Raw genomic sequence first — 24,664 nt, forward strand, 5'->3', positions numbered from 1 at the left:
ATAAACTAGGAAAGAAGTAAATACAAATTTGCAATAATGTTTTGAAACTTGAAAAACAGATTAGCATCATGATTTTATAGAAATTATTTATTTATATCTCCAGCCTATGGTTGACATGCAGTAGAGACCACTGTCCAGTAAAATGAATCCTGAAAAGTAGTGGAAGACCTAAAAACATCTTGTTGACCCAATTTGCTTGGGTCATGCGGGACACTTGCGTCCTATTATCTTGCACACCTACGTGGGAAGACTGAAATGAGGCCAATTTTCCATTTACCCTCATGCACTTGAAAGAACCACACTGGACAGTGGATTTGTCTATTATATTTTGATACAAACTTACCTTCTAGGCAGTGAAGTTAGATCATTTTTAGTTAGATCATAGTAGATATTTTTCTTTTGCAGTAATGCAAATGAATTCTCTCTCTGCCCTGATTCACCAGAAAAATTTTATTTTTTCCTTGCCTATGATATATAAGTCCTATTATACCCAGCACTTTTACCTAACTATGACATGCAATATTCTATATTTTTAAACCACTCTGTTGAAGTATGATTGACATACAAAATGCTATATGCAGTTAATGTATACAAGTTGATGAGTCTATAATAGTTTTGTGTATCAACTCTCTTATTTATAAAATAGACTTTTGTTGTTGACTACAGATAATGCATAGGTTCTTGACTAGTGCAAAGATTTTCTGCTACTAAAGACAAAATGACTAATAGCCCATTAGCGAAAGTGATGCCCATTAGCAAAATCATGTATTGTATTTTTGTATATACCTCTGTTTCCAAAAGTATATACTGAAGTAATAGGTTTTGTTTTCATTATACACCTTTAGTAAGGAAAGATGTTTGCATTTGTCAAATATTTTTGAATTTCGTATGTTTTCTATTGCACCCACCTCATAAAATTGTTCTTATAATTTCACCTCTAATCTCTTAATTATATATTTAGTGAATTTGTCAATTATTTATTACTTAGGAGGACCTAATTCAGCTTTCTCACTTTACCCATTTTATGTATTTCAAAAGTAACTGTAGTATATCAGTAAGAGTAAAAATAAAGAATAAGTAGCTAAGCTAGTTAAGTACAATATTATTTTTCTAAATTAATTTAAAACTATGCTGTTTCCAATTGATATTATATTGGGTATAAAACCAATAAATGCACATTATATGTGCTGTGTTAAATTTATCTTTATTTAAAAAGTTTATTAATACATTTCAATGGGAAAAGAAATAGGTTTTTTTTTCCGGTTCATTTTTAAGGTGGTTTAGGTTTCTTTTTTTCTTCAATAGATAAACTATAATGGCTTGCATTTGTAATTGTATTTATGTTTACCGACCTTTTGTTCCATTGAATTTTTTGGTTTTTATTTTCTTCATTTTGTAGCTTTTTGATCTGGTATATAGAGAAGAGACTCTGCTCAATGTCATTAAAAGTGTCACACGAAATGGGCGCTCCATTATTCTAACTGCAGTCCTGGCTCTCATTCTTGTCTACCTGTTTTCCATTATTGGATTCCTCTTTTTGAAGGATGACTTTACTATGGAAGTGGATAGGCTGAAAAACCGGACTCCTGTTACAGGTATTGCTATTACCACTGAGTGGGCTTTCTCTAATGGCAGAAATGACTTGTGCATAGCTTGTTAACAAGATTATAGACAAATCACTAATGGGGGGGGAATATTTTCTTTCGTTCCTTTGAGAACATGTTCTTGTTGACTGCTGAGAGTCAGATGTGTGAAATACTGTCAGGCTGGTATATTAGCAGTCATTGTATACAGAGAAATACATGAGAACATCGGCTAAGTTCAGTCTCAGTAAGAAAGTTTCTGTAATGCTGACTGTATTCCAGAAGACAGTCAAAAACTTCAGTGCAAAAGAATAGCTTTGAAATTCTTTTCCTCTTATTTTCCCTGTTCTCCCCCCAAACCAACACCTAGCATCGTTCACAGCCATTACTCCATACAGGTTTGATCATAGTATCATACACTACTTAAATGATTGAAAATGATAAATGCTTTGGTTTGGGAACCATCAGATAAATTTGGTGCAGAAGACATACTCAAAACACTGTGATTAAAAAACCAAATCTGTCAGTGTGGGATTGTTGGAATTTGTGTACAATCTTTGCTTTTGTTGTTGACTGTTGACACACGCTTTCCTATCACCGCGGTGCCTGTAGTGTTAGGAATTATTCTTTCCACATTATTTTGAGTTTTTTATGTATTATACTTTTTTTTTTTTTAATGAAAGGTCTTTATTGGTGAAGGGGGGATGTTGCAGGACAACACCAAGGAGGAGTGAGGAAAGAAAGAGAGAGGGGAGAGAGAGCTGTATTATACTTTCTAATGGTTTCTTTTTTCCCCTTTCCTACCTTTTGCTACTTTAGTTAAATTTCGTTTTTCTCTTTTTATCCATCTCCTACTTTGCTAGATAGAAATCATAGCTTTGATGACTCCAGCCTGAAATCTCTGCACTCTGGGAAACCAAGGTGGGCAGATCACCTGAGCTCAGGAGTTTGAGACAAACCTGAGCAAGAGTGAGAACCTGTCTACAAACCTGAGCAAGAGTGAGAACCTGTCTCTACTGAAAATAGAAAAACTAGCCAGGCATGGTGGTGGGCACCTGTAGTCCCAGCTACTTGGGAAGCTGAGGCAAGAGAATTGCTTGAGCCCAAGAGTTTGAGGTTACTGTGAGCTATGGAGCCACAGCACTCTATTCAGGGTGATAGAGTGAGACTCTGTCTCAAAAAAAAAGAAAAAGAAAAAAAATGATTCTGTACTTTGCTGTTAGTTTTTCTGAGTGATTCTTCTGACTATGGATTGTAGAGAAGGGAAACCACAAAATGACACTCTCTTGCCTCAAACCATTAAATTTTAAACTAGGATTTAATTAGTGATACCTTGTAAATGACATGGTAGTATATCTTTTAGATTTGGGGATAATTAAGTGGCCTTTAAGTCTGTTAGTAAGTCTAAGTGATCAAAGCACATAATAAAAACATCATGTGCATGGATTGAAAGTATAAACTTGAGACTCTCCTGAATTTCATACCAGCGTGCTAGTATTTATTCATAGGAACATAAAATGTTTTCTGTTACTGACTTTCTTGCTCTTACGTAAATGCTACTTTTTCCAGAGTTTTGTGTCAGTATTTAGAAGAAGAGCTCACACATATATGCCTCCCAAAACTTATTAAATTTTTTGTGAATCATAAACCGTCTGCTATTAGAAATCTCCACGTTTTAATTACTAGATTTTAAGGCATGATCATATTGAGTTACTCAGTACAGAGTGCATCGAAAGCTGGTGAATCATTATTTCTAAATTCAAAATGTGTGCAGTAGTAATTGTCTCATAAATCCCAATGGCAAATATTTTGTGTTATTTAAAAAGTATGTTCATATCATTATATTACTAATATAAATATTTTCCTTCTGTTTTACAAAATAGGTAACACGGAACCTAAAATTTTAAGCTCTTTATTAAAAATATTTATGCACATTTATATGAAAAGCTGTTAAATAAAGGTCTTGTAAACATGATGAAAATCTAGCATCTGGGAACAGTTAACAAAGTTAAACTCTGGATTCTTCATAGATTGAGAGTATATGTGATATGATGCCTTAGAAAAAGCACCCTTGTTTTTACAACATCTTAAATTTCATTTCTAATGTCATTTATTGTCTTTATTGATACATAGCATAAAGTTTATTATTGTAAATACTGTATATTTACTTCTAAAGTTGACTGTATGTGTTGAGTGAAGTTGTTGAGGATAACACAGTGGGTAGCAGGTGAAATTTGGAGTGCAGGAGAGGTATGCAGTTGTTCCGTGACTGTGCAAGAGTGATCAGAAACCCAGAGGGGAGCACAGGGGGAGTTGAGGGTTCTAAAGCTGAATGGCAAAACCTTCACAGGTGTATGTGTAAATGGAGGGTGGATAATTTGCAAACAGCATTGGGATTCTAGGAGAATGCAGATCCTGCCTGTATGACCAGAAGAATCTTTAGCTCAATAAATTACTGCCACTTGAGCACTGTTCGGGGGAATCTGTATCTTAGAAAAGCCGGCTGTGGCAGTATCTTTGACCTTGTCCCTCTGCTCCATTTTCAGTGCCATCCTCCTACTTCTCCTCCTCACTCTGCTCATCCAGAGCCCTGCAGGAGCCCCCTCTGTGGCTCCCCCACCTTCAGCCTCTCTTCTGCCTGTCCACTCACTCTACCCACAGCTCTGATTCTTTCTCTTGCTGGTCACAAACTTTGTCTGGCGCTGCAGTGGCCGTGGGAGTCTTGGTTCAAAGCAGCTGGTGAGTAGCCCTGGTCACCCTGCTCTGTGCCTTTGTCGGCTTTGGTGCCCTTTGTCAGGTAAATACTGCACCGTTTATTCCTGCCTCATAAATCCCGTGACTCCTTTAGATGGACCCTTCTCCAGAAACCTTTCTGGCTTTTTTCCCCTTCTAGAATTTGCATCTCCCACCTCTAAAAATGCATTCCCTTTTTTAAAACCCATACTTTCTCCAAACTGCTATCGTTATATCTTTGTCTGTTGACTTGATTCTCCAACGCCTGGTCTCTGGGCCCTCAGACCTGAGCCCGGTGCTTCAGGAAACATTTATGAAGTAGAGGGACGGCCACAGGGCACACTCCACCCTTCTCCCCTCCTGGCCACCCCAGCCCAGGTTAGTGCAGATGGTTGTGTGTCTGCCCTAGGCGGAGGGACAGGGAGAGATGGAGCCATTCTGTGGCTTCCTCACTTCCCCCATTAAAGAGGGCCCTAGTGTTCATGCAGCTGGGAACTCTAGCCCCTGTGCACCTCTTGCATGTTCCTCCAAACTGCAGCTGCCACTTGCCCTTTCTACCCCCACCTTAGCTGAGGAGTGAGGAGTCAGAGAATCAGGGTAACTGTGCTGTGGCATTGCTTGGAGATGCACTTGAATGTTTCCTCAGCCCTTTGTCTGCACACATGAACTCCCCCCGTCCCTCCATCATGTGGACTTCCCTTGCTGTCTCGATGTGAATAGCAGGTTTAAGAGGAAGTCTTTACTTCATATTTGTTATGAGCAACAATTTTTTTTGTATGGATAAAAGTTTGTTTCATGCAAATAAAAAGGGTTCTGTTGGCTGTTCTGTTCTGGGCCGGGGAGATAGGTAGTGAGCCAGCAAGCAGATGGATTCCTGGGGACTGTGGAAGAATAGAAGATCCTGAACAGGGTTCTGGCAGAAGATTCCTGCTCCCTGAGGCGTTTTATGCCCTCATTCCCTGAAGCCTTGTGTCAGCAGCTGAGGGCTCAGGGACCACCAACTTCATTTAAGGGACTGTGTTCCTGGCTTCCCAAGTCAGAGCCCTGAATGCATTTGGCCGTAGAAACATTATTATACATGGTAGTTACCACCTACAGTATTGTTAACACATACATAAAAAGGTGTAAAAGGCTTTTAGCAGTTTGGTCCATGAACCCATTCTCTATTTTTAAACATTCTTCAATAGGCAAAACTGTACTGAGAGTTCCAAACTAACTAAGAGATTTTACAACACAGTTGAGTTGGAGTACAAGCAACTTTAATTTATATGCCTTTATCACTGGAAGTTCATTGCTTGCCGTTTGCGTGTTTGTCTCTACCATATTCTACTTTTGTCTTCTTAGGTGGTCATCAGGTGCCTACCGTGACCTTGACTACCATGATGGAGGCATGTACTAAGGAGAACTGTTCACCCACGTTACCGGCATCAAATACAGGTCTGTAGAAAGAACTCTGAACCAGGACAGTATGAACCTGATCCCTCTGAAGTTCTATTGGCAAATGGTATTACCTCTTCAGGAATAGCTCTAGGAATCTCACAGTGAGTTGAAGTAGAAGAATGGAGGATAAAAGAACCAAGAGGATTCAAACTGGTGGAGGGATTTCCATAATGGTGATTTTGTACTCCCTTCTTATTTCTTATATTAGTTCTGTTCATGAGAATTTACCTTATGGTATATGCTGCTAAGAGTTCTCTTACCTATTGCAATCCATACTAAGTGATCCCCTTTTAATTGTGTAGCCTGTACTCCAGGATCTAGAAGAACATGGGCTTAGAACACAAAAAATTTGGCTGTCGTCTCAGACATGCAACTTCCTGCCTCAGTATCTTGGATATGTTGTCCACTTTTTCTGGACTTGCTGAGCGAGAGCAGAGGCAGGGAATATTAGAATATGAAACTTTCCTACCTCCACAGGATCATATAAAACATTTTATTTATTCATTCCAATGGCAGAAGTCTAGAAACTATGGCATGCGTGATGTGTAATGAACTGTAGAAGAAATAAGTAATCTGTTTCCTGATGCAGCCAAGATTTACAGAATGGGTGTTTTAAAGTATTTCAAAAGTTGTCATATATTAAAAAGAAGCAGATTGAGTACGAGCAGATGTGTTGTGTCTGCAGAGGGCACAGTTGAGCTCAGGGAAGATATGAGAAGAAAGAAGCAGCACAGGGTGAGAATACAGCTCCCCACTTTCCATCTGGGGAGCACATTGTCTAGAGGTAAAGGCAGTGCTTCCTTCCTTTTTTTTTTTTTTTTAAATTTATTTCAGGTTCATGGGAGGGTACAAACAACCAAATCTTAGTATTGAAATTTGTTAAATAGAGTCCCTCTTGTAGTTACGTCCTGCACCCAAAAGGTCCCACATACCCCTACATTGTGCCCATTCAGTGGGAGAAACCCCAAGCCCTCTCCCCTCTCCCCTGTCCCTTCTCTCCCTTCTTTCATTCCCCCTCCCCCCAACTTGAATTGAAATGAGTTTTTCTCCCATGTGAATTAGATCAGAATTAGATCAGCTTTCTTTCTTTTTAATTTCATTTCATTGCTTAGCTCACTGCAACCTCAGACTCAGGCTGTGGGCATCCAGCTGCCTCAGCCTCCGGAAGCCGCTGGAATTACAGGCACTCACTGCAGTGCCCAGCTGGGTTTTTCCATTTTTTTCATAAGTTGGGGTCTCACTCTCACTCAGGCGAGTCTCAAGCACCTGAGCTCAGGTGCTGGGGTTACAGGCGTGAGCCACCGCGCCCTGCTCAGCTTGCTTTCTTAAGTTGGCTTTTTCCTTGAGATGTTGAGGAAAAATGGATAGTCCCGTCTACTGACTACATATTTAAGCACACGAATGCATTGCATCCCATGTCCCAGCAGCTGCAGGCACAGTGAGAAGCTGCCCCCAGGACTTCCCTCCCCTCCGCTTGCTCCCCCAGTCAGGGCTCACAATGAGAACACATTCATACCTAATGTGATTGTGCTCTGCAGTTTCCAACATCCTGTTATAGGCATCCTCAGGTTTAAACACCTCCTATTGCTTCAGACCTCCTTGCATATTCTAACAGGGACTCTTGTTATGCTACTTCACGGCAAACAGTTGAGTGGTGCTGTATTATTATGGATGCTGGAATTTGGAACCACATCCCACCCTTCACCCATAATTGTCTGATTCTTGGTTAAAAAAACTATTCTTCCCTGCTTTAGCTGTCAAGCCATAAATGCCCATTCTATTCTCATATGATTAGGAGTCTGGGATTTCAGGTAGAAACCCATGTGTTTATTTCTATCTACTTCTGCCAGCCCATAATCCCAGGATGTCCTAGTTTGTCCAGTGAGTAGATGAAGAGTTCTTTGGCCAGATGATCTCTAGATCCCAGGTCCCTTCCAGTTCTGATGTGCCCTGACCTCCTGGTATGTGTCTGGGTCCTGATTCTGTCAAGCAATATTTATTCTTCCCTGTGTCATCCTTCAGTTTGATAATCCCTGGAACAGGGGGCTAATAAACTATGTCCCTTGGGGAAATTTGACTTGCTACCTGTTTTTATGTAGCCCTTGATCTAAGATTGATTGTAAATTTTTATTTATTTATTTTTTTCAAGAAAAAGATGTAGTGAAAACCATATATAGCTCACAAGACCTACGATATGTCAAACTCATTTGTTGTCATCTGGCAGAATGGGTCATAGTCTCGAATTCAAGTATACAGGTATTCCTCTCTTCTTAGCATTATCCGTGATTTTTAAAAAAATCACAGAGCGCTATTTTGAAAATTTGGATGTAGTTTAAGTAATCGGGTAAGGTTAAATATCTCTTGGAATCTTTTTAGGCCACCTTGAACTTCAGTTTCTTATCACCAGTATTTGTTATCTGCTTTTCAATTCAACCTTCTTTCTCATTAATAGAATATGAGAAATATGCAAAAAAAAAAGTGTAGATTATTGCCAACATAATACTTTATGTTAATATTTTAAGTATTAATATAAAATTTTAAGTATTTTAACAACACAGTTCCAAGTATAGTGATGCTATGCCTGAGTTGGTTTTTTATCTCCATGTATTACTTTAAAAAATTATTTCCTTAATAAAGGAAATAGACTCTGTGTTTTGATTTTAAAAACAAAAGATTGCTTTGCTGGTGAACCAGCAACAAAGCTAGTGCTCCTTCTCCCAGAGTCTGCAAGGAGGGCTAACCCAGTCGGCCCAGAGAAGTGTCTGAATTAGTGATTTTCACCCACAGCATAGCAGCCAAGTGCTTCAATGGCACAGAGATAACTGCTGGGACCCACTCTCCTAGAATGAGATCTTCCGGGTGAGGATATCTGGTGGCACAGCTCTGTGCAGTCATGTAAATTGTAGGCTTTATGCAATGCCCAAGGCACTCCTGTTGATGCTCAACCAAATACTCTATTTTAACTATTACATACATTACCACGAATTGTGACATTTTGATACTAATATTTTTATAAAACAGACGAGTGGTTAAGTTCATTCAGTACAAATCTTTGATGATGGTGATATTAATGGTAAAACAAGCCTTGTATATTCATTCCTTCCTCCCTTCATTCGTACAGCAATCCTTATTGATCCCATACTGTGGGCCAGCATTGTGCTATAGAAGTTAAGGCCACAAGACTGAATAAGCAAACATGATTCTGGCCCTTATGGAACTTACAGAATAGTAGTGGAAGCATAAAAGTTTATAAATCAAGGCAAGTATCACCAAGAGTGCCATGACTGATAATACAAGACAGCCTGGCTGCAGGTAGATTAAACGGAGACCTTTCTAAGGGGAGTTATTTAAGCTAAGACTTGGAGGATGAGAAGGAGCTGGTGAAGCTACAGGGAGGAAGAAGTGTACTGAGCACAGGGAACATCCTGGAGGGAAAGCCCTGAGCCTGGTCAAGGAGCTGGGGAAGGCGGACTCCTTTGAGGCACTCCACCATGCACACGGTGAGCATCATGCCACTTCATCATCACAGTAACCTGTGAGGTAGAGAGATACTACTAATTATCCTCACATTTTAGGGAACAACACTGAAGGACAGAGCCTTTAAGTGGGTTGCCAAGATCACATAGCCCATAGATCAATGGAAATCAATGTAGATCCCAAAGCCTGTGTTCCAGCCTTCTGTTTTATGGCCTTCTAGTTAAAAGAGTCAGGTCTGTGAATTATTTCCTCCCTCACCAAAATTTAGAGATGATTAAATCTCTGCTTATCATCTTGCCTTTCTCTGAGAATGTTTGGGTAGATTTTCTTAGAGCATGTTCCTTACAAAAGGCAATTTCTTTATAATATAAATATTCTCTATGACATATTGACCAACCAGAGTTGATTTTGCCTCCACCTTTAACCACCTCAAGGGCCATTTGACAATGTCTAGGGCTATGTTTGGTTGCCACTGCTCTGGCAGGGGTGCTACTGGCATTGAGTGAGTGGAGGCCAGGGGTGCTGCTGAACATCCCGCCTTGCGCTGCACAGTCTTCACAGTAAACATAAACAATCATCTAGCCCCAAATAGTAAGTGTTAAGGTTGAGGAACTCTGTTCTCTTGGGACATTGGTTTAGAACTCTGAATACAAGTCTCTTATCAAAGACTTCCATGAAAACCTTTAAAACCTGATATTCATATTATGCAAAGAACATAATTTCCCCCTTTCTCTGTGGACAAGTGTGGGGATTCTTCCTCTCAAGCACATGGCCCCATGGCCAACATCTCCATCTTTTTTAGGCTGCAACAGAGCTAGAAGTTAGGGGAACAAGGTACAGACACCTTGGCGAGGAACACTGCCAGAGTAGGGAGGAAAGCAAGGATTCCAGGGGAGAGCAGAGGAGTTTCAGCCCTGGAGGTGTGTCACAGTCACTGTTGGGAGCCAGAGATGTTGGCTATTGCTGTTCATGATTAGGGATTATTCCTAAATCAGTACAGGATGCTCGTATTAATCTACTCTTTCTTCTGTACCATTTTTCCTTTTGACATTGTAAGGGATAAAATTCATTTGAAAATTTTGTGGCTTTGACCTTGTAGCCCTTGCCACCTTTAAATTTTGGCTGCATGTATTTCACTGCAAAAATACAGTGAAAGCTAGAACTCAATGTTTTGTCGTGCAGTATGTATCACTTAAATGTAAAAATAACTTCTATGTCTAAAGCCAGGATTACAATTTAATTTGCAAACCCTAGTGTGCGTTTGTGACAGCCTTAGTTTGTTACCTTCTGGATAGGAGGTCCATTATAAAAGGCCCAGACATGCACAGTAGTTTAATAACAAGCCTCGTGGTGATTGGAAGGCAGAGAAGCCAGCTCCCTGGAAGGCTCTTGCAGATGCATTAAGGTCATTGTCCCAGCAGCAGAAAATTCACATAGTAACTGGCAACCAACTGTGGTTAAAAAAACAAAAAAGAAATCTCTAATATTTCATTTGTTGAAAACCTCCCCGATTCCTGAACAAAAATATTCACTTAAAGAACAACCCAATAAAGTAACTCTTCTAGAAAAGCAAGGCCTTCCCTAAGTAATTTACAAAATATGATATTTTATAAGTAAAAATAATTTGTACGTAAAAAGGAGGCAGTTTACAGATGTTTCATATTTATGAATAATTCATATTTAATATGTTTTGGTATTTTACTTTAACAGAAAAGATAGATGAATACTGGAAACCAGTAAGCCTAAATGCATTCTACATTTTGGCTTCACACTGGGTACCTAGTATTTAAAATTTTTTTTCTGGTTAAAAAATTTTGAAACAGCATTTCTATAATGAATTGACTGTAATTAAAGCTTAAGACTAACAAACATGAGGTTTTCGATTGTACTCTAGCTTTCAAATGTATCTCAATTATGATCTATTGCTTTCTAAGAAACCATAAAAAACTGAATAATTTAATTATGAAGGCAGGGAAAATGGCATTATTTAATACTTTTATTCAAATACCTCAGATTTGGGGAAACTATTTCAGCACCAAAGTGTTCTTATTCCTTTTCCAATAGAAATATTTTATTTCTATTACGAATTAAGAAAAAATATTTTACTAGTCAGCTGAAAATGAGGATAATTTAACCTCTCATTGTTCAATTTGTTGATTATTTTGAAAACCTTAGCTTTCTTTAAGATTTAACAGATTATGTACCAATAAATTAGAAAACCCAGAAGAAATGGATGAATTCCTGGACACAATGCAAGCCTTCTAAGATTGAACCAGGAAAAAAATCCAAAGCTTGAATAAACCAATAAAAAGCAACAAGATAGAAGTAGTGATTAAAAAGTCTGTCATCAAAGAAAAATCCAGAACCTGATAATTTTACTGCTAAATTCCACCAAGCATTCAGAGAAGAACTAATACGAGTCCTACTTAAACTATTCAAACAATCAAGCAGGAGGGAATACTCCCAAACTCATTTTATGAGGCCTGTATAACAAAACCAATGATAACAAAACCAGATGAAGATAAAAAAAAATAAAAAGAAAGCTATAAACCCATATCTTTGAACATAGAGGCAAAAATACTCAATACTCAACTTAATATACTAGTAAACCAAATTCAGCAACACATTCAAAAGATTATTCATCATGATCAAGTAGGATTCATCCCAGGGATACACAGATGGTTCAACATGCAAAAATTAATCAATGCAATACATCATATCAACAGAATAAAGGATAAAAACCATATCATTTCAATTGATGTTAAAAAAAGAATTCGATAAAATTAAACATCCCTTCATGATAAAAAAAAACAACTCACAAAAACTAGGTATAGAAAAATCTTGCCTCAGCATAATTTAAGCCCTATATGACACACCCACAGCTGATATCATAACTGATTGAGAATAAAAAAATGAAAGTCTTTCCTCTAAGATCTGAAACAACACAAGGATGCCTACTGGTATTCTACATAGTACTGCAGATTCTAGTTAGAATAATCAGACAATCTATAAAGAAATAAAGGGCACCCAGATTGAAAGGGAAGAAGTCAAATTATCCTTATTTACAGATGATATGATTGTATACCTAGAGAAAGCTAAAGACATCACAAAAAAAAAAAACTATTAGAACTGATCAGCAAATTCAGTAAAGTGGCAGGATACAAAATCAATGTACAAAAATCAGTAAACAATCTGAAAAAGAGGTCAAGAATATAATCCCATTTACAATAGCTATGAATAAAATACCGAGAAAGAAACTTAACCAAAGAAGTGGAAGGTCTTTATAATAAAAACTAAAAAACATTGATTAAAGAAATTGAAGAGGACACACACACACACAAAAACAAAAAAAAAATAGGAAGAAGCTGCATGCTCATTGATTGGAAGAATCAGTACTATTAAAATAGCCATACTACCCAAAGCAACCTACAGATTCAATGCAATTCCCATCAACATACCAATGATCTTTTTCACAGAAATAGAAAAAATAATCCTAAAATTTATATGAAATGATAAAAGACCCAGAATTGCTGAATTCATCCTGAGCAAAAAAGAACAACACTGGAGGAATCACATTGCCTGACTTCAAATTATACTACAGAGCTGTGGTAACCAAATCAGCATGGTGTCAGCATAAAACTAGACACGATCAATGGAACAGAATAGGGAACCCAGAAATAAATCTACACATGTATAGTGAGCTTAACTTCAACAAAGTTGCCAGAAACGTACAGTGAAGAAAGAACTGTCTTTCAATAAATGGTAACAGGAAAACTGGGTACCCATATGCAGAAGAGTGAGTCAAAATAGACCTTTATCTCTCATCTTTAATGGCTTAAATCTAAAACCTGAAACTATGAAACTACTAAAACAAAACATTGGGACATCTTGAGTAATACCCCCAAAACATAGGTAACACAAGCAAAGTTGGACAAATGGGATCACATCAAGTTAAAAAGCTTCTGCACAGCAAAGGAAACAACCATCGAAGTGAAGTGACAACCACAGAATGGGAGGAAATATTTGCACACCTCCCCTCTGATAAAGATTAATAACTCCTTATAGATGAAGAATATATAAGGAGCTTCAACACCTCAATGGAAAAAAGTCAAATAATCCAACTAGAAAATGGACAAAACATCTGAATGGCCATTTCTCAAAAGAAGACATATAAGTGGGAAATGGGTATATGACAAAAATGTTCAACATCATTAGTCATCAAAGAAATGCAAACAACCAACCTACAGTGAGATAGCATCTCACCCCAGTTAACATGGCTTCTATCAAAAGGCAATAATGAACTCTGGCAAGCATTGGATCCATAGCCAAGACAAGGAGTCAACCTAAGTGTCCGTCAACAGATGAGTGGATAAAGAAATTGTAGTGCATGTATACAATGGAATATTCTTTTTTTTTTTTTTTTATTGTTGGGGATTCATTGAGGGTACAATAAGCCAGGTTACACTGATTGCAATTGTTAGGTAAAGTCCCTCTTGCAATCATGTCTTGCCCCCATAAAGTGGGGGCACACACTAAGGCCCCACCCCCCCTCCCTCCATCCCTCTTTCTGCTTCACCCCCATAACCTTAATTGTCATTAATTGTCCTCATATCAAGATTGAGTACATAGGATTCATGCTTCTCGATTCTTGTGATGCTTTTCTAAGAATAATGTCTTCCACTTCCATCCAGGTTAATACGAAGGATGTAAAGTCTCCATTTTTTTTAATGGCTGAATAGTATTCCATGGTATACATATACCACAGCTTGTTAATCCATTCCTGGGTTGGTGGGCATTTAAGCTGTTTCCACATTTTGGCGATTGTAAATTGAGCTGCAATAAACAGTCTAGTACAAGTGTCCTTATGATAAAAGGATTTTTTTCCTTCTGGGTAGATGCCCAGTAATGGGATTGCAGGATCAAATGGGAGGTCTAGCTTGAGTGCTTTGAGGTTTCTCCATACTTCCTAACTATGAAACTAACATCTTACAACCACCTAATCTTCGATAAACCAAACAAGAACTTACCTTGGGGGAAAGACTCCCTATTCAATAAATGGTGTTGGGAGAACTGGATGTCTACATGTAAAAGACTGAAACTGGACCCACACCTTTCCCCACTCACAAAAATTGATTCAAGATGGATAAAGGACTTAAATTTAAGGCATGAAACAATAAAAATCCTCCAAGAAAGCGTAGGAAAAACACTGGAAGATACTGGCTTGGGGGAAGACTTCATGAAGAAGACTGCCAAGGCAATTGCAACAACAACAAAAATAAACAAATGGGACTTCATTAAACTGAAAAGCTTCTGTACAGCTAAGGAGACAATAACCAAAGCAAAGAGACAACCTACACAATGGGAAAGGATATTTGCATGTTTTCAATCAGACAAAAGCTTGATAACTAGGATCTATAGAGAACTCAAATTAATCCACATGAAAAAAGCCAACAATCCCATGTATCAATGGGCAAGAGACATGAATAGAACTTTCTCTAAAGATGACAGACGAATGGCTAACAAACACATGAAAAAATGTTCATCATCTCTATATATTAGAGAAATGCAAATCAAAACATCCCTGAGATATCATCTAACCCCAGTGAGAATGGTCCACATCACAAAATCTCAAAACTGCAGATGCTGGCGTGGATGCGGAGAGAAGGGAACACTTTTACACTGCTGGTGGGACTGCAAACTAGTACAACCTTTCTGGAAGGAAGTATGGAGAAACCTCAAAGCACTACAATGGAATATTCTATTGCCTCAAAAATGAATGAAATCCTGCCATTTGCAACAGCGTGGATGGAACTTGAGAATATTATGTTTAGTGAAATAAGCCAATCAAAGGAAGACAAATCTCACATATTCTAACTTGTATGGGGAAACTAAATGTTAAAAACCATCTCATGCAGCAGAAAGTAAAATGATGGTTACCAAAGGCTGTGAAAGGTAGCAGGGAGGGAAGGATAGAGTGGGGATGGTTAAGGGGGGCACAAACACAGCTAGACAGGTAGAATGGACAACATTTAATAGCACAACAAAGTGACTAAAATCAACAGTAAGTTAGGGTATGCTTTGAAATAACTAAAAGAGTGGAACTAGAATCTTCCTAACACAAAGAACTGATAAAAATCTGAGGTGATGGATATGCCAACTACCCTGATTTGATTAATTTAAAGTGTATGTCTGTATCGAAACATCACATGTACCCTATAAGGATACATAACTATTATGTACCCATAATAATTTTTTTAAATGAAGCCTAAAAAAGGCCAGCATTTTAAAAAGAGGATTTAATGGCCATCTTTCAATAATCACAGTAGCTAGAATTTTTTGATCCTATGTGCCAAGCAATGTTCTAAATTCTTCATGTGTATAGATAGTTTTTTTAAATGTCTCCACATTAAGTCCACTCACATTTTCAATAATTCTTTCCTTTTACTTGTTAACATGCTCTCTCACTTCTTTTCTAAGTGCCTCTGTTTTTATCATGACTGCCCCCTCCCCCGACCAGCCATCATCACTTGGACCACGGCTGCTGCGTCTGAAATCTTCCCTTGCTCTGATCTGTTTGCCCTCTTTCTGCACAAACTCTTCTTAGGTCCTAATTCAACTTCCTGTGGGTTCTTTTATTCCCTCAAACTCACATCCAGTCTTCTTTCTTTCATTACCAAATTTTTCTATGGCACGGTGCACTACACTTTCTCCTTCTATTTCTGCGTCGACTATTTTCCCTTACTATTTGCCGCCTTCCTATTGTTTCCACATGACCTTGTTATTTAATCCAGTGACCTGTATTTGCTGCTCAGTGCTTTTGACTGCTCTGTAATTTTCACTGTTTTGACGCTCTTCCCATCTTTAAGTGATGGTCTTCCTTGACAATCCTTGGGTTCACGGTATTCTCCCAGCTGTCTTATCTTCTCTTTTTAAAATGTTTTCTTGTCTTCTCTTCCTGTAAACATACACATCAGCTGAGCTGCTTTCCTTGTCTCTATCAAAACACCCTACATCCAGTTCCTTCTTCTAAATTGCCTATGTCTGTGATCTAATGGGACCATCTCTTTCCCAAGTCAACCCGACTGCAAAGCCTCAGAGAAGTATTTACTGCCGCCCTCCCCCTCCTGCCTCAAGCCCGGTGAGCTCCCTTTCATCCATCCTTTGCCGTCTCGCTCGCTGCCATTACCCTGGTTGAGGCTCACAGCACATCATGCTTGAATTATTACAAGTGGCTCGTAAGGGGTCTTTCAACCTCCAGCCCTTCTCTCCTCTTCAGTTCATCTGGTATATCACCACTAGACAACTTGTCAGAAATCACCACATTGAATATTTTCTCCCTACCCCCAACTCAAGCTGCCGTGATGCTTCATTACTTGCCCAATAAAATTCAGACTTTACAGATTGCTCCCAGTTTATCACTTCAGCTCCGTCTTCCACTCCTCTCATTTACACTCACTGGTTTCCTTGCTGTTCTTGGCACAAGCATATATTTTTCTACCTCTGGTACTTTCTGTACATGCCGTGTGAAATGCCTGCTGCTCAGTGACCAGCCAAGGCCAACTCAGAGTCTGCGTTAAGTAGAGTGCTTCTCTCTAATTATCCATGTCTTTACATGGCTTTTTCTATTCTAAAATTTTGCACCACTTCTATGTCTTTTTTTTTTTTTTTTTGCAGTTTTTGGCTGAGGCCGGGGCTGAACCCACCACCTCTGGTATATGGGGCCAGTGCCCTACTCCTTGAGCCATAGGCGCCGCCACCCCTGCGTCTCTTTTTTTTCCAGAGATGAAAAAAAATGTTGCCTAGGCTGACCTTGAACTCCTGGGCTCAAATTATCCTCCCATCTCAGCCTTGAGTAGCTGGAACTACACATGCACATCACTGTACCCAGCTTCCACTTCTGTGTTTTTTATTCCATGCTACTTTGTCTTGTATGTGTTTTATCTCATTCTGTTTTACTAACTAAATGGTAAACCATCTTTCCCCTGTTGAAAGTTTCTCAGTGGTTCCATTTAATTTCAGGATAAAGTTTAATTAAACCCTCCAGCTTGGCCTGGTACAGTGGTTCATACCTGTAATCCTAGCACTCAAGTGACCAAGGCAGGTGGATTGCTTGAGCTCACAAGTTCGAGACCAGCCTAAGCAAGAGTGAGACCCCTGTCTCTACTAAACTAGCCAGGTGTCGTGGTGGGTGCCTGTAGTCTCAGCTATTTGTGAGGCTGAGATCAAAAGCATCTTAAGCCCAAGAGTTTGAGGTTACTCTGAGCTATGATGATGCCACAGCATTCTGCCCAGGGCAACAGAATGAAATTGTCTCAAAACTAAAAAAATTAAAATAAATAGATAAATAAACTCTCCAGCTTGACGTATGAGTCTCTTCATGACTTAGTTCCCTTTTGCTTCTCTTGTCACATCTCCCAAATCCTCTGCACATACCAAAGGCCCAGGCATTCCCATCTTCCCAGGGTTCCCACTGCTCCTAAGCTCTCATGCCTGTTTGCCTTTGCTCACCTCTCATCGCCTGGAACTTCTCCCTTGCTAGTTGCCTGGCCATGCTTACCCACTTTCAAGGCTCCACTCAGGCTCCAGCTCATCCAGATGCCGATGCCCTGGTCTGTAAGCTGTGCACACACACACCTCTGCAGCACGCTGTGGTGCTGCACGGCCCTTGTCCATCTGCTGACCCCTCTTCCTGTAGATAGGGACACTTTCATCTTTCCCACCTGCATTCCCAGCACCAGCCCAGTGGGCACTGAGGTAGTAAAACAAGGTAAGGGTGGTCTGGGGAAAGGTCAGCTAGTTACACAGGTAACCACGAGGTGGCTTTGACCTGTGTGAATTTACCATGACTCAGGGCCTGACTTTCAGGCTGAACGCTGGGGAACTTGGCTTAAGATATCAAGGGCAGATGTGTCTCACAATGGTAGACCTTATTAACTAAGCCTCACAGAGGATCCTGTATAAACCCAGCAAGCCCATGTACTGATCCTCATTGAGCAGGATGATTGGATTGTTGTGGGCGTTGACTGACCAGGGCATTCTCCCCATTTACTCTCCACATAAACAGCGATCCTCTCATCGCTCATTTGTAGCCTGTTGTGTTGAGCTTGCCTGCCTCTGACAGCGGCCCTCCTCTTGGAGTGGGTCTCAGCATGGTTTAAAAAGGAATACCTCAGCCAAATGGTGCAGGCACAGATTTCCAAACAAAGGTATAAACATTGGGCCACATTGCATAATCTTTTTTTTATTTCAAATTAACACTAGGGAACAAATTTTTAGGTTACATTGTTCCCACGTCCAAGGTAAAGTTCAAGATGCAGGAGAGCCCCCCACCCGGGGCATGCTGAACACTCTTGCCTTGTGCACATTAGGTGAGATCCCACCAATGCCCTCCCTCCTCCTGCCAGTTGCCCTCCCCCGTTTCCCTCCCCCTCCCTCTTCACCTCTCCCCCTTGCTAGACTGTATTTGTGACATTTGATGTAATAAATCTAAACAGGTTTCAAATGGAAATACCTGTTTTCACCTGTTTACTAGTCGTTTTATCATTCAGCCAAGTATATTATTACCATGAGTACACATTTGTGATGACATAAATATTAAAATTATTAAATATTCCCTGTGACCAACAATAAATAAAATTATTAAGAATTGCAAGAAAGAAAAGAAATACCTCCAAATATTCAAAATATTGAGATCCCTCATCCATAAGATGTTAAAATAAAGTCAGCTCACAAGAGGAAAATCAGCCTTTTCATAACAAAGTGCCCAAAACGCTGTTGCTCATGTAGACCAAGTTAGACTGAATTTTTGAGGGTGTTCTTGTTTTTATCTTCATGCTTTGACTGTGACTACACAATCCCAAAGTTTCGTGTCCTTGTGGTTCTTTAACATTCCAGTGAGAAAATACATTTCCACTCATTTGCCAGTATTAGGAATTCCTGATTCTAATATCCAACTTAGCATACATTTTTCACTATTTTAAATGACGGAGACATTATGTTTCAGGTTTGATAACTATACCTTTAAGCATTATACGACCAGGAATTTTTATGTCATGTTATATGTTTTTCCTCTCTCTCTGTTTCTCTCTGAACAGAATTTTTCACCTATATATATTGTGCTTCTTATCAAGAGCTCCAAGTTGGTCCTTAAGAAAGCTTAGACATTTAACCACAATAATGAAATCATATCTGCCCCAATTTTTAAGCACCTACTGTGTGCATGGGGATCTCTGCAAAGCATTTTGCTTATTTCATTGGAATCCTTAGCCCTCCGAACAGTTTAATCCTGAAATAGCCCTCCTGTTTTACAGATGAGGATACTGAGGTTCGGTAACTTGCCCTCATCCTGATAACTGGTACAGAAGGGAATTTGAAGCCAGGCCCTTCAAGCTCGTACTCCAGGTTCTTGCCCTACAATACTTCCTCCTGGGTGACAGGGCTGCATTTTCAGGAGGTTTTGCCACAATCTCATCCCACCCGTGCAAGCACAATGAATATTAGCCCTCTTACATTTTGTCCTTTTCATTCTGTCATTTTCTACATAATAGAACAAACGAAAACATTTTAGGACATGCGATGTATGGCTTTATCAATACATACCAGTCAGATGCTGCCACTTACGGGATAGGCGCTGTGAGACTTCAAAACATCCATTTCTAACTTGTGCGCAAGTAGGGATAGATCTTTGGAAGCAGTGAGAGTATATATTTTAACATAGGTTTCCTGCACTGTCACATGTGTGTTCTGTAGTGGACGAAGAGTACGAAGATGGGATTGAAAGGACGTGTGACACTCTGCTCATGTGCATCGTCACTGTGCTGAACCAAGGCCTCAGGAACGGCGGCGGCGTGGGAGACGTGCTGAGAAGGCCCTCGAAAGATGTAAGCCCCAAGAGAAGCCGAAGCAGAAGCACATCTACTTCTTTAACCTTCCTTAGCATTTGCAATGCGGTTTTGGCTTTCGCCTGGGAGCTGTGTATTATATCATTTGCTTTAAAAGTTTCACAGTGCCCATTAAAACCAATCAATTGTATGGTAGGATCACCTAGAAATAGCAAAGGTACGAAAATCTATGTATGTTAGGATTACAAGATGTTTCCAGGCTTATCCGTGTGTTGTGTTACAGCACTGAATTCATGGCTGTGGACTTCATATAGGAGTTGATTGTGACATAAATGACAGAAACACGGCTGCCTCTTGTCTATCAGCTTTCTCAGGCATGAAGATTTACTCTTTGCTTCTGCACAGGAATAGCTTCCATTATTTATCCATGATGAATACAGAATTGGAAAGAATTCTAAAAGGATTTCATGTATTAAAATGGCAAGGTAGAGAAATTTCTCCCTGGTTGCAAAATCTCAAGTGCCAGAGTAGAAGCTGGAAAAATCTTAGTTCTCCTTTGGCTGCTTGTTGTCAGATCATCTGGTCTGTTCAGATCATCTGGTCTGTTCCCTCACCTATTAGGTGACTGGATTATGTGATCTCCAATTTGTATTTTAATATTGTTCATTGGGGAGAAATAAGCGTGAGCTGTATATATTTGGCCCTGTAAGACCAACAACAACCTTACCCCAGAAATTGAGAAATCATGAGTTCCTCCTCAGCTTCCTAATTCTGACCTTGGGAATGGTTCATGTCTAGCTGGCTTTTGTGTAGGGTCTGGGATAGGGGAGCACTATGCCAAAATGCTTTCGCCAAAAGGTAGAATGAAGTAGTTTCTAAAGAAAGGTTAAGTCCCACCATCTGTCAATGGCAGGGAAATAGGGTTCTGAGAACAGGCTAGGAAGTTTTTCTTATAATACTTGAAAGAAAATAAAGATTGAAAGTGGGTCTTATTTTTCCAGTTTGGGATATTGCTTATTTAGCAAACATTTATTGAATATATTCTCTATGGTAGACAATGCTCTTAATCGATGTGCCTCAAAAGTGTGTATTTATTAATATGTTGTTTTAAAAAATTTTTTTCAGGAGCCCTTGTTTGCTGCCCGAGTGGTTTACGATCTTCTTTTCTTTTTCATTGTTATCATTATCGTTCTTAACTTGATATTTGGTGTTATCATCGACACCTTTGCTGATCTCAGAAGTGAAAAACAGAGAAAAGAAGAAATTCTAAAGACAACCTGTTTCATCTGTGGTAAGTGTTCCCTAGATACGAAAATAATAGGTGAATAAACTGTTTGCAGGGAAGAGGGGCTAGAGTATTCTTTATTTGTCATGCTTCGAGAAAAATTCTGTCAAAATGAAGGCTGGATAAAATTTAGATTATGTAACTGAGCATTAGACTGGAAATCTTTGCTTCCATAAATAGATAGAAGAATTATATCTCAAAGCTATCCTGTTATTATTTCTCTAATTTATGTGATTCTCTGGGTATTAGAATGTGATGCAAAATGCCACAAGGGTTCACCAGCTGGCAAACAGGTTTTTAATCACAATAACATATTTATTACAGAACAGAATGATATTTATTTTATTTCGTTAGAATATGAATCCCAAGGTGATATTTTTTCAGCAGCATGGATTTCTGCTCGCTGGCATCACTGTGCTTTGGATTCTAAACTGTACCTTCTCTCCGTTTTTAAGCTGTCAATCTCTCTCTCTGTGTCTCTCTGTCTCTGTCTCTCAAACACACACACACCCTCCCCCCGCCATCCTCTCTCTCAGGCCCACCCACCCTTCTCCTTACCCCCACGTTCCCACTGGTCCTGCCCTTGCCTCTACATCCATCAGCTCTTTCTGGCACCAGCTGTCTCAGTAGCCGATCTCTCTTCACCCTAGAATCCATCTTTCTCTTTGGATGGTCACCAACTCCTTGTCACTCCCGCCTTCCATTTTTCCATCTTGGGCTGAAGAATCTTTTGGTAAAAGTCACAAAATAAGCCGAGGGGCTTCACCACAATGTTTCACTTTATAACTTAAATTGAACTTCAATAAATTTCGTTCTCTCCTTGGTTGTTCTTTTGTCAGCTATCTTATTCCACTCAGTGGCTCTCCCACACCTTCCCAACATTCCTGTAACAACATACTATATCCCAAAGAAACAATATAAATGAGACACACCTTGTTCTGGGGTGCTCCCAATCTCTTGTGAGATACAGATCCAATGAGTATTGTGTATTGTTATGTCAGGCATCAAGGTGAATGATAGAGAAAGTCACAGGGAGCTGCAAGTGCCCGAAGGAGGGTACCTCTGCAGGTTGGCATAGGAGCAAGGGAGAGGGGGCAGGAAAGCTTCTCAGAAGAGATGGTAAAAGATGGTAAAAGATGAAAGGGAGTTCACCAGGTCAGAGTGGGTAGGATCGGATAAGTGAAGTCACTGTGGGGTGAAGAACAACAGTATAGGGAGTGTCTTTACTAACCCTAAGCGGCTCGGTGCTGCTGAGCACCCAGTTCAGAGCAGGGCACACCAACAGAGGCGGTTGACCCAGTCTTGCATGGCCTTTTATGTTAAGCAGCTTAGACTTTGTCCTATAGACTATAGGGGATGGCAAACCATTAAAGAGATTTAAGCAGAAGAGTACAGGTTCTAATTTTTGTTTTAGACCATTGGCAGCTTTTGGAGGTCATTATCAGGGACAGTTCTAGAAGCAGAGTCACCAGGTAGAAGGTGACAGAGTCACAGATCCAGTGAAAGGTGCTGAAAGCTTGCTCCAGGGAAGTTAGTGGTGGCAGTATTAATGGTAGAAGGCAGAGTCAAGAAATGTTAAGGAGAGAGAGTTTTTAAATCTTGATGGTTAGTAACGGATATAAAAGATACTTTGGATGCCTGGGTGGATACTAATACCAACAAATGATTGAGCTTGAGAAGAGATTAAAAAAAAAACAAAAAAAAAACTTTAGGTAGTTTCACTGAATTTAACTTTGAGATTACTGAAATTGAGGTATGTTGTAGACATCTCAGGAAAAGCAGTGCTGGCCTTGGAAACCTGTCTGTCTGTCTGCTGGTCTTTCTATATAGCTTCCTCTCGCCCTTTCCTTCTTGATCAGAATAACCATCACACTGGTGCACTACCTTGGGAAAAGGCCCTCTTCCTAAGTACAGACCAGACGGATGGCACCTTCATCCTAAGACATAGTCATGTCTCCCATATTCTAATAACAAAAAACACGAACAACAAAATAAGCCTGTCATTCAACCACGATTCCTGCCCCTCCAAGCTTTCCCTTCCCTGTCAGATTCTCCTTGGTTTTTCACAGTTACTAAGAAGCCTGTACCCTATCAATTCCTTAAAATACCACAATAACCCTCATCAAAACGTTGGCATGTTCTCAGATCTCACGGTTCATTTCCTGCTGACCTTTCTTCTCCCTCTGCTTGCTTATTCTCGGCTTCCATCACAGGGTCCTTCTCTTCCCCCCAAATCCCTAGAGAGAAAGTGTTGATTTTGTCATTGACCCCTTGTCTCTTCGCCATGCTCTTCCTCGACATCCCATTATACAGATTATTGCCAAATATGCATCCTCAGTGCCTCTCCCCAGACTTTTTCCCCTTTGTTCTTAGTTATTTACTGAACAGTTAGACAAGCGTGTGTTCCTGGCACCACACTCTCCATGTTCAAAACCAATGTCCCATCTCATCCCATCCCCTTCCCCTAACCAGCTCCATACCCAGCATCTGCATGGTAACGCGACACCCCACTGTGCCTTCAGTGAGCTGGGCTGGAGCCCCACCATCATTTGGGGCATCTCCTTTTTCCCTTGCAGGTGCACTAGCTGCCTTGTGCTAATGAACCTGCCTACACAGTCTCATCACGTCCTTCCATATATTCCCACAGCCACACCTTGGTTTGTTAGGCTCACCCTCGCTCACACGCCCCAGATGGCCTACTCTGTGCTGCCAGGTTAATTTTTCCACTTAGAATTAATCATTTCCGTACTCAAACCCATAGTTCATAACACTATATGCAGTCTATAAATCCAAAACTTTAATTTTCCTGACCTGTGAGGTGCCCACAATCTGGCCCCTGCTTTTCTGGCCTACCATTTCCCCAACTGTTTTCCCATTAATAGTTCAGGTTCCAGTCCAACCACATTTCTCACCAGCAACTTCCCAGACTCTCTATGTGTTTTCAACTGTGGGAGAAAATTCCATTTGGAATGCCCTAGCTCTTAAGCTGTTGAACTCCTGCCCTCTGTCTGAGGCCCCAGCTCTAAGTAAGCAGAAACTTTCTCTGATCTCAATAACCAGAAGCAAATACATCTGCTCCAAGATGCCTCACATCACACTTAGCTATATGGTGCTGTACATTTTTTTTTTTTTTTTGAGACAGAGTCTCACTATGTCACCCTTGGTAGAGTGCCGTAGCATCACAGCTCACAGCAACCTCAAACTCTTGAGCTCAAGTGATTCTCTTGCCTCAGCCTCCTAGTAGTTGGGACTGCAGGCACCCACCACAACACCTGGCAATTTTTTTGTTGTTGTTGCAGTCGTCA

General features: G+C 39.9%; 1 protein-coding gene across 2 annotated transcripts in view; it reads left to right on the plus strand.

Moving 5' to 3' along the window:
* ITPR2 (inositol 1,4,5-trisphosphate receptor type 2) overlaps positions 1-24,664 on the plus strand; it is a 537,798-nt gene that overhangs the window by 446,545 nt on the left and 66,589 nt on the right. For both annotated transcript variants that reach the window (XM_053554147.1, XM_053554146.1), the window contains exons 51-54: positions 1,400-1,595; positions 5,661-5,753; positions 19,983-20,113; positions 21,200-21,365. In XM_053554147.1, coding sequence (XP_053410122.1) covers positions 1,400-1,595; positions 5,661-5,753; positions 19,983-20,113; positions 21,200-21,365 — 586 coding nt within the window. The remainder of the gene's footprint in view (positions 1-1,399; positions 1,596-5,660; positions 5,754-19,982; positions 20,114-21,199; positions 21,366-24,664) is intronic.

The sequence above is a fragment of the Nycticebus coucang genome, chromosome 12 (genome assembly GCF_027406575.1).
Source record: "Nycticebus coucang isolate mNycCou1 chromosome 12, mNycCou1.pri, whole genome shotgun sequence".
Classification (NCBI taxonomy): Eukaryota; Metazoa; Chordata; class Mammalia; order Primates; family Lorisidae; genus Nycticebus; species Nycticebus coucang.